Here is a 20,565-nt window from a genome sequence, read left to right on the forward strand (position 1 = left end):
TGCATCTTCTAGTGGTACACCGTACATGTACATTTATGTACATGTTACGCTGGAAATCCCGCTCAATGAAAACTGGTGCATGAGCTTGCTCTCTCCGACACATCTAAACATGTACGTGTATGGTACATGCACATGTATGGTACATGTTCATGCACATGTATGGTGCATGTACGTGTTGGTGCATGTACATGCACATGTATGGTACATATACATGTACATGTATGGTACATGTACATGCACATGTATGGTGCATGTACATGCACATGTATGGTACATGTACATGCACATGTATGGTACATGTACATGCACATGTATGGTGCATGTACATACACATGTATGGTGCATGTACATGCACATGTATGGTGCATGTACATGTATGGTGCATGAACATGCACATGTATGGTGCATGTACATGTATACATGCTTGTTTACACTAGGGATGTATCATTTCATGCCATTTTGTGAACATACAGTTATGCTCATACATGTACATGTACATGCTGCTGACAGTTCTTTCTATGTTTTTTGTTTTAATAATTGATTGCAATTGATCATCCATGGAGATGTACACATATGTTTCTGTACATGTATGTGTACTGGTATGTGTAATGTTGCGTATTGGAAGTCTGTGTACATGGACCATATGCTATGCCAAGTTAAATTGATAACGTTTGTTGGTTCATTGCATCCATGCATTGTCTTTCTGAATTGAAAAATGATGGTTTACCTGTGTTTTATCCATAAAAACTCATTTGGAAAACTTCTTACCTCCTGGACATGCTGCTACACATTCATGTATATGTACAGTCGAAATGTACAGATATGCCCAAGAAGTCCCCGCCTTGAAGCTCAAGAAACAGAGTTTTTAATTTCACTTTTATCTTGTATAATCACTCATGGACTGCACTCTTCTTGAAACTGATGTGTTTTTTGCATCCTTCTTATTTTTTAGATTAAGACAATCATGAGGCCATTGTTGGTGTTACTGAGTCTACTTGGCCTGATGGTCCATTGTCAAGGGGAGGTGTTTACATCATTGGTTGATCTAGAACATGTCATCTACACAGAGAGCAATATGCTGGATGCATTGAGAGAATATGTCAACCAGGAAGAACTCAAAATACAGAAAGTCAAGCAGTAAGTACTGGTATTTTGAATCATACACATGTAAATTGTTGCTCGTTCTTGAAAAAACTAGTTTGTAATTAACGTCAATTTGATGTTGGCCATTCACACACATGTACCGTTGATAGGTTTATACTGTACAGCTAATGCCTCAAGAAAAATTCGTTTTCTGAGATGCATTGGATAATGGACATACCTGTATATTCACATACAGTGTGTGTACAGTGAATAATGCCACTTTCTCGGATATATCGGACATTACTGGAAGGGACGGTATATAAACGTACATGTACAGCAAACACACGTACCTTGTTTTGGAGACATTGGACATAGTTTGTACTGTGAATATTTGGATATTGGACATTACACAGTACTGATAGATTTGACAGTGAATATTTCAGTTTGGAGGATATTGGACATACATGTACATGTACTGGCCACAGACATTTATACATGTAGCTGTGCACTTGAAAACTTCCTGTGTTGACTACAAGTACCACGTACACATTTACATGTACGTATATAAACATCCTAGCCTGCAGATTCAAGAACTTTGATACTATATTTATATGCTCATACCGGTGCATGTCCATGTAGTTTTGTCTGGCCTACATGTACATGTACGTCTACATACTGGTACATGTATATATGCTATCTGTATAACTAAAAAGAAAATGAAAATTTTCATAATTTTTATAACCCCTAAATTTTTATAACCCCCTTTAAATTTTTATAACCCCTGAAGTCCTCAATATCCTTCAGAAGGAAAACTTGGATTGATGACTGAGTGAAAAGTAACATGTATATGCATAATTGTACATGTGTACCGTGCATGTACATGGACATGTACCGGTACATACATGTACATGTACTGTACATGTTTGCAAGTACCATACTTTTGGTAGCGGCAAGATGCTCTATTCAGATACTGTGTGTGAATTGTCAAGAGCCCACATACATGTACATGTACAGTACAGTGCAATTGAAAGTAACTGCAGAAGTAATACAATTTTGCACATTTTTTCCCATCTGAGAAAATATTCATTTCACAAATTGTGAAAAATTTTCCCCTCAGTGTCAAAATTTTCACACCTTCTTTTCACAAGTGGGAAAAATTTTTACACCTTTTTTCATGGATGGGAAAAATTTTCACACTTGTTTTTCACAAAGTGTGAAAACTTTTCACAAATGGGAAAATGTTAGCACCTTTTACTCAATTGAGAAGGAAATTACGGTAACCTCAGCCCCAAAATCGATTTTAAAGTATGAAGTTTCACAAGTACATGTATGTACATGTACACGTAGTTGAACAGTTGCCAAAAATCCCCCAACCACACTTTATTTGTGTTTGAATGTACATGTACATGTATGATTTTTTAGTAAGAATTGAGAACAAAATCAGAAGAGCCATCAAATATCATAATACTTGTTATTTGTATGTTGGAAAAGCAGTAATAAAAACAGTGATTACCATAGACAAAATATCAGGCAGTCCGTATCCGCTCGTGTACGGCCACACATGTGAGGCTACCACGTGCGGACGCCATGTTGACCGGCTAAAGTGCACTCATGCCCCTCCACTGCCATTTGGAAACTCATGGTGGGCTTCATCATTCGGCGGTCAAATGCGCCCACATTTATGATCTAAACCTCAATCTTTCTAAGGTGTTTCTGACCCATTCTTTTCAACAGTAGTACCTAGTTTCTTGTAGATGTACCAGAAAGTCTCTAAAATTCCACTTGAAAAAAATCCCCATTTTAGTGGATCAAACGTCCAGAAAAGTTCACCTTTTATTGTGAAATTTTTAATGAGGAGTTCAGGCAACTCAAACCTTATCTATTTATGCAAAAATTGATGAAAATAGTGTGGTCCCTGGGGCTAAAAATCAATTAACTGCATCATGTCTACGAGGAGTTGGGCGACCACGTGTTTGTACACAAAACGATCCATGTGACATCGCGTGCGCAGTGGCCCGTTTCAGTCCCCACGCACGTAGCCCCAGTACACAACCACAGCTCACGTCCAGTGCCTCTGACATTGACGTCATCCAAAATCTATCTAGCATAGACAAGCAGGTCTTTACACTGACGTTTTTGTACCTTTTCGCATCTTTTTCGCATTATTTTTGCCCACAGATTTTTCACAATGTGCTGTTTTCACACATTTTTGCACCTTTTTAAACCAGATTCCCTGTGAATTTGTAGAGGGGTGAAATAGCAGTTAAAATGCAAAATTTACCTGTGAATGTGAATTTGTTTCCCTTTATCATAGTCTGGTTAACTTTCAATTGCACTCTACTGTACATGTTCATGTGTACAGAGTACATGTACCTGTATGTAAGCATGTATTTAAAAGTAAATGTACATGTACGTGTACTTTTTACATGCACATTGTGCCATAGTTGGTCATGGGTTGTCATCTGTCTAGTAAAAAGTTCAACTACATGTACTGGTGGTTGTGTATTATAATAAAATGTGTTTTTCTAAAATGGTACATTGTAAATTAAATTACATATATGGTGTTAATGTGAAATTACATGTACATGTACATGCAAGTGCTCCATGCTTCTTGTAATTTTTATACGCTTGCCTTTTATTCACAAATACATGTATGAGAAAGGAGTTTATAAAAGAGAAAAGTGATCACAAAAACATTGACATACTGTACAGGTACATGTACTGTACTGTATATGTACATGTAAATGTAGGCCCTATACTTTTGAAAAAGCAACTAATACATTACCAATAGTTACAAAATTTGGCAGACTGGTTGTAAATTCGAACAAGTGTTCTCTGAAATACAGGTACACTGTACATAGTGACATACATGTACATGTATATTTACGTATTACAATATGTAATGTTAAATGCAGTTTTGGGTTTAAATAAGAAAACCGTGCAAATGTACATGTATGTTTACATGAGCCTGCTTTTTTCAATTGCTCAGGTTGATGGATGGTTTACAGAGGGCCAGTACCGAGTCTGTGCAGGACCCAGAACTCTACCTGTCCCATCCAGTCAACGCATTGCTATTGGTCAAGAGATTTCTCTGGGAATGGTCCGATTTGGAAAACATCATCCGGTTAGATGTGCCCAAAACAAGTATGCTTTTTTTTCAATGTGAATAAAATAGAAGTTGGACTCAGGTGCAGATCCAAGGGGTTGGGGGTTTAGGGGGTTGAACCCTCCCTCTCTCATTCTGAGACAAAAAAAGGGGGGAGGGGAATGGGGAACCTAAAGTAAATGCACCACCAATACTATCACATAAAAAGTATGGTGTGTATAATGTTTCATCATCATTTCTGCTTGTCCACTAAAATTAGACATTGAAATAAATCTCTGGCCTGACCCCCCAGCCCTGACAAAATTTCAGGATCCACCATGGGGCTATTCCATGTTCAAAGTATTGGAAGCAACTGTCCATTCATTAGCATATGTACTGGTAGAAGTAGTAAAACTTGAATGCAGGTTGTTAGGTTGAGCTTTCATGTGAGCATTGTGCGACTTTGTTTCAGTTTTGAAAAGGTCACAGGAAGACTGAGAGCAAAAGGTCTAAGAAGTCTGGTGTGATAGTTTTTTTTTTTTTCATAGATTACCTTGTGAACATTTCCCAATATCGTGACTACTTTCCTGCCAACGAAGACTTGAAGGGTGCAGGGGCAGCTTTACTACGCCTTCAGGACACTTATAAACTGGACACTAAGGCTATTGCTGATGGAAATATAGAGGGAACTTGGAAGTCTCCTTCACTCACTGGTATGTACTTGTCGAGAACAACGTTGGAATTCCAAATAATATGACATACATGTACAGGTCCACTTCCCGAAAAATGCCCCAAGCATCAAGGGGGGGCGGTTCTGTCCCAATTTCATGAAACTGCTAGTACATGTGCATGGGTTGAATATACCGCTTACTAGGTTTAGTTGTTCAGAAAAAAAAGGAGCAGGGAACCAGTCATAAAATACACGTATACATGTGCATACTGCATGACACGTACCTCTAATTGGGTGGTAACCCTTTTGTGCCCTGCAAAAATAGCATTGCTCAGCAACTGTCCCCGCCACTCAGTAACACTGACACATGTCGTTTTGTGATATTGTTAGATTTAAAGTGCACAACATTACACAGGCAGGTGACACATTCAGCGCCAGGATCAAAAAATCCACAAGCTTGAACATGCGATGTGCATTCTTTAAAAGAATCAAAATACCAAAAACATGGTTAGATCAGGTGGGAAAAGGGCCAACTCACTCTACAAACCTTGCTATGTGTATTTACAATTTTGTTATACCTACATGTACATGTACATATTCATGTATTACTACATGTAGTTCATTTTAACCTTCAGGAATTTCAGCCAGATATGATCATGATGAAGAACATCTAAAAATACACATATGCTTAGCCTAAATTGCAAGACAAAATTTGCCAGTAGTTGCACCAGGAGGCTGTAAAGTGCACCACAGAGCATCTTTATTTCAAAATTTTCCTGTGCCCCGGACCCCACTTGCTTCGTGCTCACCATTTCAGCTATTCTCAAGTTATTTTTTTAAGTTCCGCTTACACCCCTGGTTAGTGTACCATATGTGTACCTGACTTGAAAAGCTTTGTAAGTATATGACTGACAGTCCCCCAAAAATGCCTTTGGCAATTCTTGGGTTGTGAACACAAAGTAACCACCCAGTGATATGGCTGATAAAAGGTGGTGTTCTAATAGGATTAGTCACTGTGACTTTTACTGTAATTGAAGTAGAGGTGCCTTTCACTTGCACCAACTGGACAACGAATAATGACAATAATAGTACTTGTAAAAGTGCATCCAGTTTCCCATGGTACATGTACAAAATTGGCCTTATTGTCCAATGTGAAATTACACACATATGTTTTGATTTCAACACAAGGACTTATTCACCATGAAAAATGTGAAGTGTACTGTTAAGGAGATTAAAAAAGACAGATTGTGTTAGGCTACTGCAGTAATGAATCACTATGAGGATTCAGTTGTGCAGAGAAAGTAAAAAAAAAGGAAGACCCTTAAACAGGGCCCTACATGTACTCCTTCATTGATACATGTACTGGGCCCTGTCTCGATTTATAGTATTTTCCTTTGATCAAGTTTTTCCGGGATGGCTGGGGATATTACCAGACATTGGCTGGATCTTATGAGCTGAAATTGTACTGTTGTGTTCACTACTTACGCTGCTAACTGTCCCCCAAATTGCTTGTATTTGCAGAAAATTGGCCTTTTCCTCAATTGGAGGAGTTTCAGGCCATGTAAAGAATACTGTACTAGGGAAATCATGAGAAACCCTCAAGATTTTCAGCCACTCAGTGTCTGTTTCATCAACAGTGTTCTCATTGAGGGGTTTTAGTAAGGGAGGCTGCACTGCCAAAATGTTATCCCGCTAAAGTTTTCCACCCTTCTGAAAATTTCACCACCCTTCTATTTTTTTTACATTGGAGAATTTCCTGGGGCCAGCACACTACGCTGTGTAGGCTTTGCATTCTGCACTTGCATTCATATGTCAACTGCCGTGCTAAATTTAAGGCCTTGGAGAAACTGATCATCGGGATACCCAAAATGAGTGATACATCAAACAGAGCTTTACTGACTCTTCCTAATGCAAACTGAAACAAAAGATTGGAAAATGGCCTCACATGCACACTTATGCATGTCTCATTTTCACAGAATGGGTCACAAATATGACATTTTGTAATATTATACAGTACATTTATGTGTACCATGACAATGATTTATTGAATTTTATTCCTTTGCATCTACCTGTACTGTACTGCACATACAGTACATGTCGATGGTAGAGAAGTTGAGTGACAACCCCAAAGTCTAAAATCAACAGATTTGTTTTGGCGCCTTACATACATACACTGTACATGTACCAAATGGTTGAGTAAACAATTCTTTCTGTTGGACATTAATTACAGTTCAGCAATTCCTTTCATTATCAATTTGAGATTTGCCTTCAAAGGGTCATTGTCCCTGTCTGGTGATGTTTGTTTGCCTTGAGTTTTTTTTCCCTGGGAAAATCCGTTAAAACAACATCCACTCTTAAAGTAGTGGAACAAAAGGAAAAGTAAAGCTTGCCTGTTATACCACTGTACAGGTATATGGATAGGTTATAAGCAGACGAGAAATAAAAAAACCCCACCATACACCATGCAGTTCTGTGTGACTACACGCCTCAGCCAAATTTATTAAATGCAGATTTCTCATATTTGTTCCTAGTCCTCATGGTTGAGGATTGTACAACTGTGTATCACAATTAACTTTATTTTTACAACCAAGCCCCTGCATAGTGTGGGCACCAAAAGCCCACAAGCACCATCAGCTCTGAGCACCAAAAGCTCACTGAGCACCACAGCTCAATACAAATGGGGGCAGCCCACAGGGCTAAATGTGAATACCGTCAACTCGTTAATACACGATAATCATAAATGTAAACTAGTTACATTTTTGGCTGGCGATATTTTACCGAACCAGTTATCCTTTCAAATAAAGCAAAATCACTATTAAATAGAGAGTGTGCCAGAATACATCATAGAAAACCTGTGTACATCAGATGAACATGTGACACTATTTGCAGGCACTGTTCTTATCCAACGTTTGAACATACAGAAGGAAAGAACGGTTCTTCTCCCCTGTTGCACTACTCAGGGGAAAAGTTGTCGCCTGTAACAAAATGAGAAATGCCTTCTTCAAACTCTTGGTTAATTTACTCTGGCCAAATTAAAGTTAATGAGGCATTATTAATGGGCTGGTTTATTCCACATACATGTACATGGGAGAATGCTTGAATAATCTGGGCAAGGACAGGCAATGAGACTGGCAAGCCTATGTCAGCAGATTTCCGCTCCCTGCGGCAACCTTCCATTAGTTTTGATATCAGATAGTCTTTAGTAGATCTGTCCATCCTTTAATTTTATGGTAGTATCCCACCCCAGAAATGTAAGAAGCGATTGTTGCCAGTGCAAAATTCTTCAAAGATAACCATGCCACAAATTCCCTTATTTCAGAAGTGATTGTTGCCAGTGCAAAATTCTTCAAAGATAACCATGCCACAAATTCCCTTATTTCAAAAGCAGAATCCGGCAAACCCCCTTTTTAGCCAAACTTAAACTATAGAAAAGCATTCCAGCGTTCTGGAAATGGGACAAAGTGTCTGCAATGTCATTGGTTGCCCCAAGCATGTGAACTGCCTTAAACTGGATATCAAATTCTAAAAATGTGCTGAATTTTCAAAAAGGGAGCAGGAAATGGAACAGCCCATCGGCCCTTGTCATAATAGTATTTGCCATCAAGAGTAAAACCCAACAATTCATAATCCTTACGGGAAACAGGAAGCAACCGAAAGGTGGATTTGATGTCAGATTTTGCTAGCTATGCCCCAGGTCCGACTTCCATGGCCAAATCGACTGCCTCATCAAATGGTGCATAATTAACTGTGCTTGCGACTTTGTCAATGAAGTCATTTATAGACTCCCCAAAGGGAAAAGAGAGATGATGAATGAGGCGCCATGAATTTGGCTCATGCTTAGGTACTAGCCCAATAGGGGAGCATTGCAAGGTGGAGAAAGGAGGAACTTCAAATGCTCCAGCAATTCTATTCAAGCTAATTTCTTTTGCACGTTCCTCCTTCACCACGTCTGGTCTGGCTGCTGCAGATAAAAGGCAGTCAGCTTGACGGCTACATCTAGGGCCATTGTATTGCAAAGCAAAACCAGATGAAAACCCCGTCTCTAAAATAGCAGCGTCTTCCCTATTTGGATAACCCTTCAGCCACTTCTGCAGAACACAAGTGTTAATTGGTGTTGGGGGGGACGAAAAGAAGTTGAACCCGTAAAGGGTACTTTGGACCCTTCACCTGATGTACCTTGGCTTGGCCCTGTTTGCGCGTGTTTTGATCTGTGTCACCTGATGCAGATTTTCTTGGTTAGCTATCTTTGCGCCACCAGTGTGGAGTTCCTGAATGCAACGCAGCACCTACTCTACATGTGTAAGCGCCATGGCCAGGGCGGGAACATCGACTACATTTGTGTGAGTATTTGCAGGTGCGGAAATGGCAGTCATACATCCCGTTGAATGCACAAAACACACCCCCTTTGATGACATGTTAGAAACCTTATCATTAGGTAGGCGCTGCAATGTGTGTGTTCCACCAACCACGGAGGAGACTGTTAGCTGCAGCAACAGTCATCCATAACTCAGTATCAGTTGCCCCCCATGACCGAGATGGATCGTGTTCTTGGCAAAGACAGAATTGTTCATCATAATTTTGCCAACAGAAAACCTGGAAACTGACGGGCTGCCTGACGCACCGTTTCTGCATACTTAAGTAGCTCTTTTGTACGATTAGAATGACACACCACATAGATCGCAATGAAAGTATTGAAGATGCCAGATGCCCACTTATCTACAGAATCAAGTTTCATGTTATGTATGAAAGAGGCCTTACAGACAACCATTTGGTTGCCCTCGACCACCAGTTTGAATCCATCGTCATTGGTTTTACTGAGTACAGCTGCACCTACATCATTATACAGAAGAGCAGAATCTACATTAGAACCGTTCCGTATCTTTTCCTTAATTGAAAGCGGTACGTGATACCCTAGAGGGGTGGAAGAACCAAGTAGCAAAGGTAGGGTTGGGGCTCCCACATTTGTCACAGTGTCTGACACGCTCAAAGTTGGGCTAGTACTACTAGGCTTTTTGGCACTGGTGGATGTGCTATCAAAATTGAAACCAGGACCATTAGAAATAGGTACTGAAATACATTTACTGCTACATGTTCCACTGTGAGAGTCCTCCTTCCGTAGGATAAACTGTCCTCCGGCTGGAGCTGTTGCAGGCTCCATCGATGCTGGGGCTACTGGTTGACCTGTGGAGGGTTTCCGGCTTCGTGCCCATTTCCTTGGAGGTGTAGTAGGCATGTCAGGGGGACTATCACAGAATTTTGCTGGAGGCGAAGCCTACCGCTTGGGCTGCGGCATCTTGTCATCACAGATGGGCAGGCTTAAGAGTTCAGAATGGGAAGTCTAAAGTGTCTGCCGCAGTACACAGTCGCTACTGAGTAACTCCAAGTTAAGATGAGAGAAATGCAAGTGTTCGTGCCAGAATTGGATTCCAGGAGGAATTTCCAAGGCCAACAGCGCAGGGCCGTTTTTCCAGAAGGGAAAGTCCAAAAAGTGTGCTGTAGTATTACACTTCACACCGACCAGTTGCAACTGAGTAACTCCCAGCCAGAAATGACAGAAATGCCACTAGTTTTGCTGGAATTGGACTCCAGAAGGGGTGCAGTAGTACTCTTCACACTGAACAGTTGCAAATGAGGAACTTGAAGTAAAAAAAAAGAAGAAATATTGAACCTTATTTTAATTTACAAATCAAAGTGAAGTACACGTACTGTCTTGTTGAAGGCTGAGACTAAAGTGTACCGGTGTACCAGTATTCATGTACATACATGTACTGGTGTGCATTATATACCAGGCAAGATATGGGACGGAGGGGTACCCCCCTTACCTGTCCAATCCCTATACACACAGTAGACTATTGTTACCTAACACATCCCCCTAGAAGTCTGTAAAGAATTCCTGAGATTCTGATCAAACAATGACCAACACAAAGGCGGGGGGGGGGGTTCTCTCCGTCTCATATCTTGCTTCAAATGGTGCATTATATACTCAAAAGGTACATGTACATGTGGCTTTTTGCTGTCAAAGAAAAGGCCTATGGCATTAAATTGACATTTCACATTTAGGTTGAACTGATGAAGTGATTAATTTATGCTTAAATATGCGTTCATGTGTATTTGTGCATGCACAAGTAGTCACATACATGTACATGTACGACATACATGTACATACATGTACAGGCATGTATGCACTTGTAGCATGGAACTTTACGTATCATCTATATATTTACATTTGTATTACATGTACACGAAACCTTGACTTGACCCATTGACTTTATGGTCTCAGATGGAAAGTAGGATACTGCATGTCTTAGCGGTAAATGTGTACTGAAGTCTAATCCCTGTATTACTGGGTGATGTTTCCATCAATAGCCCTGCATTACTGGGTGATGCTTCCATCAATTGCATGCATGTGTAGACTGTGATATTCTCTGGATTAAAGGGCCCACTGTATGTCAACTCAAAACTTATTTTGAGGCTTTCACAAATGTCCGGTATCCCCTGTGGGCATTAAATACACAGGTACATTTACTGTACATGACATGGGTATAGTACGGTACTTGTTCTTATGTGAGTCCAGTGCCATGACACTTGTAAACATCCCAAACATCTCTTCCCAAGTTTCATGGTCATTGGTCGAGCTCAAAAGCCTGTAAATGTGTTCAAGTACATGTACCGTACAGGATCAGTAAAATATACATGTACAATGTACTGATTGTCATGATCTGGTGTATTATGTCCGATGGTTTGCGGCAACTGATCCTCATTATTAACTGGTCCCTCTTTCTATGACTGAGCCTGAGGGTCATTGCATGTACTGCAAACTACATCCCTATACATGTACATGTAGATGCATGGATGCGTATACTATTGCTAGACAGTGGGAAATGGGTGTTTGGAACTGTAATGTACGGGTGTACATGTACATGTGTAGTGTACATTGTAAACAGCTTTCAAGTAATGTACGATACACTGTACATGAGACTGTACATACATGTACATGTACATCCTAGGAAGGTGAGATTTACTTGCATTGATACGTACATGTACCGTACCTATAAGAAGTGCCAAAACTCAATTTGAAAATGTCAATACTGTGAAATGCAAAATGGCCCCATACTGCCATAGACCGCTAACGGTGTGTTACATGTGTATGTCACCCGTGTGCTTTTAATTATTCCCGTAATCAGCCTTGAATTCTTCACTTTCAGTATAATTTTACCCAATCCCTGGTTAGTTTTTGCAGTTGTCAGTGAACTGACAATCAAACATTCAGATGCCAATAATTTAGATTTGTTTTGTCTTTGTTTTGACAGCACATGAATGTTTTGAGGTTGGCCGCATTGCCTACAATGCCAATGATTTCTACCACTCAAGACTATGGATGCTGGAGGCATTGGATAGATTAGGAAGGAAGGACAGTCCCGACACAACCGTGGACAAGGCTGATATCTTAGATTACCTCTCATTCATATTTTACATGGTACTGAAGTATAATCCTATGTTTCATGAAAGTATTGTCAAACCACACTACTCATGAAACTGTCCATATACCATTTATCAGATGTATACTGTTACATGTATACATGTACAAGTTTTCGAAAACTATTTGGAAGACTTGCACAAGTACATGCAACTGACTGGATTGGATTAGAATTCTGACAGTAAAGAACTACTTGTACGGTAGCTCAGGTTTTCTAAGCATGGTATTATTTTTGGACAGTCATATTACCGTCAAACCCCAAAAGGCCCCAAAATACAGATATATCCGGAAATATCAAAACTAAAATTAGAAATACATGTTTGATTGTCACACAAAGGTGCAATGTCAAAGATTTTTGTGAATTTTTTGATTACCTGGTCCCTTTTAGCCCATTTGAAAGGAATTAATCTTTGGTATTGAGTATAAGAAGCTTTTTATTGCCATTAGATGTAGGTGTTTCATCAAGTCACATCAACCTTTTTCTCAGTGTTACTAACATACATGTAGTCTATCTAATTATTTGTTTCACTTTGTCTGCAGAATGGTGATGTTGGCCAAGCTTTGGCATACACAGACCAGTTGCTGGCTATTGGTGAGTGCAGTGGTCACCGTTGTGGTTGGTCAGTTGTACATGTACATTGTATTTGACCATATTTACTAATTGAAGCTTTCTTGTTTTAAGTGAAAATGTTGTTAACCACTTTGTGCCGGGGCATTTTTCAATGTTGTTGATGCTGGGCCGGCACGAGTATCATTTTTTTCGTTTTCAAAATCCTTCAAAAATTCATCATTTCATTTAACGGTCGTTTATAGCCGCACGAAGTAATCTTCAGGCACTACTCTAAGTTGATAGGTGACCTTCATTGACACCCGAGTATTTCAGCCAGGCCTGCAGCCTTGTAAACATTTGGAAGAGGAAAAGCAAAGGTTTAACCTTCGAATAACGCACCTCTGTTCAAAACTTGGCAGTGATAACTTTAAGTGTCGTAAATGTATAAGCCGTTATTCCCTAGAAAAGTACAGAGAAAGGTCCTTCATAAGTTAAATTCAGAGAAGTTGGGCCTTGAATTGTGTCTGAAATGTAGTTTTCAAAAATAAAAGCCTGTTGATTTAATTTTTATCACTTTTAACTTCATTCTGAGATAGAAGAGATAAACATAATCACATCATCATCTCTTCATTCAGAGATGTTAACCACTTCCTGCCGGGGCATTTATTAATGTTGATGATGCTAGGGCGGGATTTTTATCATTTTTTTCTGTTTTCAAAATTCTTTGAAAATTCCTATCTTCATTTACTGGACATTTACAAACACGCGAAGGCACGTCTGGTGTCCACTCTAGCCAGGCAGACAAAAATCTATTGATGCCTGAGTATTTCAGCCAGGCCTGCAGTCTTGTAAAAAGAGCCCAGTTTTTGTGGTGTTACATAATATTCTTTTGTTCGCGAACCTGGCTCAGTGTGCTGCTGACCTCTTTTCAATAGGGGCCAGATTAGCATGCAGCGGTGCTGTGTGGCTCATCGCTTCGGTGGTGGAGTGCTTTTGTCCCTGGTGGTAATCCGCTCGCTCTAAATGCCCCAAACTGTGGTATACTGTTTCAAAACAAGGCAGGATTATCTCCACTTTTGAGAGTGAAAAAATGTTGGTAATGCCCAGCAGCCTGGTCTTTTGTTCCGAGTACGGTCTTTTGTTACAAGGCCCTTTTCCCTTTGTCCGAGTTCGGAGACCCCGGCCACGCATATAAAGCATACGATCTAGAGTCCCCGGCAGGAAGTGGCTAAGAGATTTTTTGAATGAACCAACTGATTCGGACAACCTAACGCCAAGGGGGATTGCGTTCCACAGAACAAGAGCCACAGGTTGAAAAGATCTATTTCCAAAACCTTTTGTCTAAGTTCTTGGAACGGACAGGAGGAACTGATCTGCAGAATGCAAGGCCCTAGATGGTCAGTACTGCTGGATCAAAGAACTAATATAACTTGGTGTTAGTCCATGAAGTGCTTAATAAACAATCAATAAAATTTTATATTCCGCCCTATGGCAAACAGGTAACCAATGAAGTTGAGCTAAAATGGGTGTAATATGATCACGTCTACTTGTCTCAGTAATTATTCTAGCAGCTGTATTTTGAACTCGTTCAAGCTGATTCATAAGATCACCCCTCAAATGGGTGTAATATGATCACGTCTACTTGTCTCAGTAATTATTCTAGCAGCTGTATTTTGAACTCGTTCAAGCTGATTCATAAGATCACCCCTCATGCCATATAAAAGGGCATTAGCATAATCAAACCTAGACACAACATATCAAGCCTAGACACAACATATCAAGCCCAGACACAACATATCAAGCCTAGACACAACCTATCAAGCCTAGACACAACATATCAAGCCCAGACACAACATATCAAGCCCAGACACAACATATCAAGCCTAGACACAACATATCAAACCTAGACACAACATATCAAGCCTAGACACAACCTACCAAGCCTAGACACAACCTATCAAGCCCAGACACAACATATCAAGCCTAGACACAACATATCAAGCCCAGACACAACATATCAAGCCCAGACACAACATATCAAGCCTAAACACAACATATCAAGCCTAGACACAACATATCAAGCCTAGACACAACCTATCAAGCCTAGACACAACCTATCAAGCCTAGACACAACCTATCAAGCCTAGACACAACCTATCAAGCCCAGACACAACATATCAAGCCTAGACACAAAATAACAAGCCTAAACACAACCTATCAAGCCTAGACACAACATATCAAGCCTAGACACAACATATCAAGCCTAGACACAACATATCAAGCCTAGACACAACCTATCAAGCCCAGACACAACATATCAAGCTTAGACTTAACCTATCAAGCCTAGACACAACATATCAAGCCTAGACACAACCTATCAAGCCCAGACACAACATATCAAGCCTAGACACAACATCATTTTACATGTACCGGGTATATGTACTGGTAAATTGGACCTGAACACCAGTGCTTTTTTCTTTGTTAGAAGTGTCCCGCTATCAAAGGGATCTTTTTTTTCTTCTTTAAATTTACATGTGCCGTATACATGTAAATGTACTTGGTAAGGATCAGGTGAAGCAGTATGTTGCCATGGTAACAGACTGATACATGTACCGGTATCTTTGCAGCCTCGCTTTTTTAGAAATATTGTGGAATAAAGACTTACAGAAGTCAACAAAGAAAGAATCATTCATGAAATACATGTACACTGTATGTTGGAAAGAGAATGGTTGGAGTTTTGATGCCTATGTACATGCATATGTATATGACACTTATGCAGAATTGCAAAGCTAAGTTAATACCAGTTTCTGCATTGAAGTGGGCAGTGATTTTTAAGCAGACAGACATGTATTGGGTAGAATTTGATTACACTGTAAACTCACTTCTTTGTTTACTGCAAATTAATTTCTTATCAATTTATGGTTTTGTTTTCCTGATTGTACTATGCCATGAGCATCCCTCACGGCGGAAACCGGCGCGTTGTAATATCCATTATTTTATTGTTTTAGTGGCTAAGGACTAGTGCCTTACATTTAAGTGTAATTCTATTTGAAACACAAGTATGCATCATCCCTTTAAAGACTGTAACACAGAGGGAACATATTTATTATTGTGAACTTTGTTTTTGTGTCTTTGCGTTAGACCCAGAGCATGAACGTGGAAACAGCAACAAACGCTACTTTGAGTACCACATATCCAAGAGAGAGCCCAGAGGTGAATTTGAGGAGGATGAAGATGACGATGAAGGATGGGTAGAAGTTGATGAGACTGAGAAGAAACCAGAAGATCTGGGTCCAAATACATCCCCAGAGAGACAAGCTTATGAAGCCCTGTGCCGTGGAGATCCAGGCTCAGTCAAGGTACCGTAAGATGCCAAGCATACAATATCTGCAAATCCACCTCAATCAAAGTATTCTATTATTCCAGTCCAAACTAATGTTACAATATTTTTGGAAAATGAGAAAATAATTCAGGCTTCTGTTAGTGTCCTTGGTGATGAATGAAATGCCAAAGCTTGCATAAACTTCCACAGTCCTCTTGAATATAGGTGTAAATGTGAGTTTTAAATTTATGTTACAGATTCCTAAGAACCGACGTGTTCTGAAGTGTCGTTACCAGCACTACAACAACCCTCGCCTGTACCTACAACCAGCTAAGGAGGAAGTGGTCTTTGATCATCCCAGACTGATCATATACCATGACATTTTGGATGACAGGGAGATTGCTAAGGTGAAAGAGCTAGCTGCTCCAAGGGTATGTACCGGTCCGGAACCAACCTGTTTCTGTCCATGTCATCTGCTCCTTCAAAGTCTCAATAGAGGTTTTTTCATGTGACGTAACATGATGGGCGAAGGCATTCAGGAAGTGTGCCATGTCCCTAGAAGTGCGTCTATTTTCGAAGCTGTGTATTTCTATTGGCAATTTCATGTATGCCAGAAGGTTGAGAGACTTCCAAGGCGTGTGCGTTTCTGCGCATGGATGTGTAAATTGAACACTGACCCTCAAAAATCATGGTGACTGAAAATCCTCAATAGTGTAATTTGATAACCAGAATTAGAAGCCATTACTGCGGTGCTTACCTTTTCCACAAATCAGGTGTCGTGATTTGTCAAATGCACATGTGTCAAGTGGAAGAATGTGCGTGTGGGTGTGGTGCCACTGCAGTTATGGCATGTAATTGGGCTGGTCTATATGAAATGATTCATTTGTTTATGTCACAACATTACACAGTCTGCTCTCCATTTACTGTGTTGCTTTATTAAACTAGGGAACGTGAACTTATAAACAATCACAGTCATGCTTGCATTGCCAGATCAGTGTTGGGCCGCTATCCACTTGAAATCTGTCTCAGAAGCAGAGGATGAATTGGGATGTGCTAGTATCTTCTCTTCATTTTTTTATATTGAAATTGTGAGAGAATTGTGACTCAGTAAACTTGTGTGGAAAAGCAGTATTTACATGTATGTACATGTATGTGTATTTGTTGCAGCTTCAGACAGGGTATTCCATGTTTGTTAAATAACTGCTTTCTAACAGGGAATTCTGAAAAAAATTCAGGGCATTCAAAAAATTCTCATCAAAATAAAGACATGCAAATATTAAAATTCAATTCATTAAAAATTAAAACAAATATTGAAAATATGCAGAAATGCATATGTGCTAATAGATATAATCCTGCTTTGAAAATTTAATCCAAAGCTAAACCGAGCCACGATTCAGAACCCTGTGACCGGCAAGTTGGAATATGCAGACTATCGCATCAGTAAAAGTGCTTGGTTGAGAGAAGATCTGGACCCCATGGTGACTTCCATCAGACGCAGGGTATCTGACTATTCAGGATTGGAGCTTGCAACAGCAGAAGAACTGCAGGTTGGTAGGGGAACAAGACCATCTTTAGCTTGAATACAGAACCATCACACGTTGGGTTGTATGAGGTTTAGCCGACATTTTCTAGTAACGGCAATATCTACATGTATCATGTCGTAGAGTTGACCAATCTGACCTTTGGTATACAGCCGACATCCTCATGATTTGTTTTTTCTCAATATTATTGTTTTGATTGCTTCAGTGTCGACTGGCCTGGTGTTTGAGCTGCGCGTTGATGTTATTTTTATCCATTTTTCAGGTTGTAAATTATGGCATTGGTGGGCATTATGAACCTCACTTTGATTTTGCCAGGGTGAGTACCCACTGAACTTCTGTTTTCATCCACTTCCCAATTAACAGCATACCTGTGCATGGCAAAGCTCCCTAATAACCCTCACGTGTGCTGTTGAATGAAGAGTTTTTAAGTTTGATCGCTGAAAAATGTCATCATAAATGTCTACACGTAGATATACAGTTGACTCTCGTTATTACAAACTCAGTAAAGGTGAAATTCCAGTTATAACATATATTGTCAGTCTCAGCGAAATAATGCACATTCCTATGGGGAGAAAATCTGTTACAGTGAAATTGCACAGTACGAAATTCTTTTTACCACAAAAGGTTTCTGTGATTCTGTTGCCAAAAAAGCATTGTTGGCAACCTATTTATAACGAGTGTTTATAAATCCTGCATCACATACCTGCAAGCTTCATGTACATGTAAGTTCGGACACGTTGACGATATGCACTCGTGGTTGTTCATATTTATTTGGAATTTCCAACCACATGCCCAAAAGAAAACACTGAACATTACAAAATGAATGGACTGTAAAAAGTCTCTCCGTGACACAATTTGTGCAGGAAAGATTACTTACCAGCTGGTCATTAGTTTTGGCATTCCTGCGGTTGGTATGTAGACTTTTCCTCAGACATAAATTACGTTAGACTGGTCTTGGTGTTTTAAGACTGGTCTTGGTGTTTTAAGACTGGTCTTTGTGTTTTAAGACTGGTCTTGGTGTTTTAAGACTGGTCTTTGTGTTTTAAGACTGGTCTTGGTGTTTTATTTCATTTGTCTTACATACATTTCATATTTATAAAATAACATGAACCCTAACCATTCTGAATCCAACGAGTATACGTGTTGTCCCTAATGGGTTAAAATTAATGTTTATTACCAAAAATTCACATTGTATTTGATGGATCAGACCCTAGAGAGCATTCTTAGAATTTTTCAGACATCACGCACAGTCACGTATCAGTACATACAATGTACACTGCGTGCACAGTGTAATGAAATGATTCTTTGCCATAGTTCTGTTGGACTTGGCATGCTATACGTGTGGTGATATTTTTAGAAACCTTTATATAAAGCATGCCCGCCAAGTTGAGTAGAGAGCTTGCTGTAATGTGGGAGACGCCGACCCGAGACCAGATGGAGAGTTGGAGTTGCGTCGACCACTCACAGCTATCGACGGCTGGTTGGGACAAGTTGAGGGTACGGACATGTGAGTGTGTCGCTGCATTTTAAATTGTCATGATTATTACTTACATATACATGCAAGTGCTAGTTACTTTTATTAAGTTTTGCTAGTCCCAAAAGTTATGGAACAGTTTAGATTGTTTATTACTCTCTATCATGAGATTTGTAATGTCTTTTAAAAATTGCGACTTGAAGACCTAGTGTCGGAACAGTGTTGGCTGTTGTTTATTCAGAACTTGTCCAAAGACTCCAAGGTTATTTGTAGTATCACCCAACTAGAACGTCCTGAAGCCTGGCATTAATCTGTCTTAGTCAAATTGTATTTTGGGAAAATGTGATTAAAGAGTAGGGTTTGTTGACAATCCCTTCTCTTAGGAATTCCCTTCCCTTAAGATGTTCTTTCCTCTTAAGGAATCCAATCCCCTTCAGGAATTCCCTTCCTTAAGGTGTTCCCTCCTCTTAAGGAATCCAATCCTCTTCAGGAATTCCCTTCCTTAAGGTATTCCCTCCTCTTAAGGAATCCAATCCCCTTCAGGAATTCCCTTCCTTAAGGTATTCCCTCCTCTTAAGGAATCCAATCCCCTTCAGGAATTCCCTTCCTTAAGGTGTTCCCTCCTCTTAAGGAATCCAATTCCCTTCAGGAATTCCCTTCCTTAAGGTGTTCCCTCCTCTTAAGGAATCCAATCCCCTTCAGGAATTCCCTTCCTTAAGGTGTTCCCTCCTCTTGAGGAATCCAATCCCGTTCAGGAATTCCCTTCCTTAAGGTGTTCCCTTCTCTTAAGGAATCCAATCCCCTTCAGGAATTCCCTTCCTTAAGGTGTTCCCTCCTCTTAAGGAATCCAATCCCCTTCAGGAATTCCCTTCCTTAAGGTGTTCCCTCCTCTTGAGGAATCCAATCCCGTTCAGGAATTCCCTTCCTTAAGGTGTTCCCTCCTCTTGAGGAATCCAATCCCGTTCAGGAATTCCCTTCCTTAAGGTGTTCCCTTCTCTTAAGGAATCCAATCCCCTTCAGGAATTCCCTTCCCTTGAACCCCTGTCCGATTCATTACTCCTGAAATGCTAAGGCCTGACAACTGTCTCACTGCTCTGGAGGATCAAGTTCTCAAGAGGATTGATATCTGCCTTCAGAAGAACTAACGAGGATTGTCTTGGGAATCCCCTTCCCTTAACCCTAACTGCCCAAAACCTGCCATTCTCCAACAGCAGGTTTTGTGAGGTTTTGGCAGGTTTGGTACCGTACCTGAGGAACTTGTTGTTGAATTTTGTGAGACTTGGGATGAAAGGCCCAGGGAGATGGTGTTGGATTCTGTGTGAGTTGGGACACACAGGGTTCATTGTGTGCAGTGTCTGGCTTG

At 40.1% G+C, this 20,565-nt stretch overlaps 1 protein-coding gene across 6 annotated transcripts in view; it reads left to right on the forward strand.

Annotated features, from left to right (window-relative positions):
• The window catches only part of LOC110986832 (prolyl 4-hydroxylase subunit alpha-1-like), a 46,871-nt gene that overhangs the window by 15,100 nt on the left and 11,206 nt on the right, over positions 1–20,565 (forward strand). For all 6 annotated transcript variants that reach the window (XR_015428373.1, XM_087149130.1, XM_087149133.1 and 3 more), the window contains exons 2-10: positions 953–1,137; positions 4,073–4,227; positions 4,717–4,881; positions 12,149–12,315; positions 12,856–12,907; positions 16,007–16,224; positions 16,445–16,618; positions 17,564–17,734; positions 17,991–18,044. Coding sequence is in view for 5 of the 6 variants with exons in the window: in XM_087149130.1 (XP_087005256.1) it covers positions 965–1,137; positions 4,073–4,227; positions 4,717–4,881; positions 12,149–12,315; positions 12,856–12,907; positions 16,007–16,224; positions 16,445–16,618; positions 17,564–17,734; positions 17,991–18,044 (1,329 nt within the window). In the remaining variant the exon portion in view is untranslated. The remainder of the gene's footprint in view (positions 1–952; positions 1,138–4,072; positions 4,228–4,716; positions 4,882–12,148; positions 12,316–12,855; positions 12,908–16,006; positions 16,225–16,444; positions 16,619–17,563; positions 17,735–17,990; positions 18,045–20,565) is intronic.

Source organism: Acanthaster planci, linkage group LG19 (genome assembly GCF_054643075.1).
Source record: "Acanthaster planci isolate LZ-2023a linkage group LG19, COTS_SCS, whole genome shotgun sequence".
In the NCBI taxonomy this organism is placed as follows: Eukaryota; Metazoa; Echinodermata; class Asteroidea; order Valvatida; family Acanthasteridae; genus Acanthaster; species Acanthaster planci.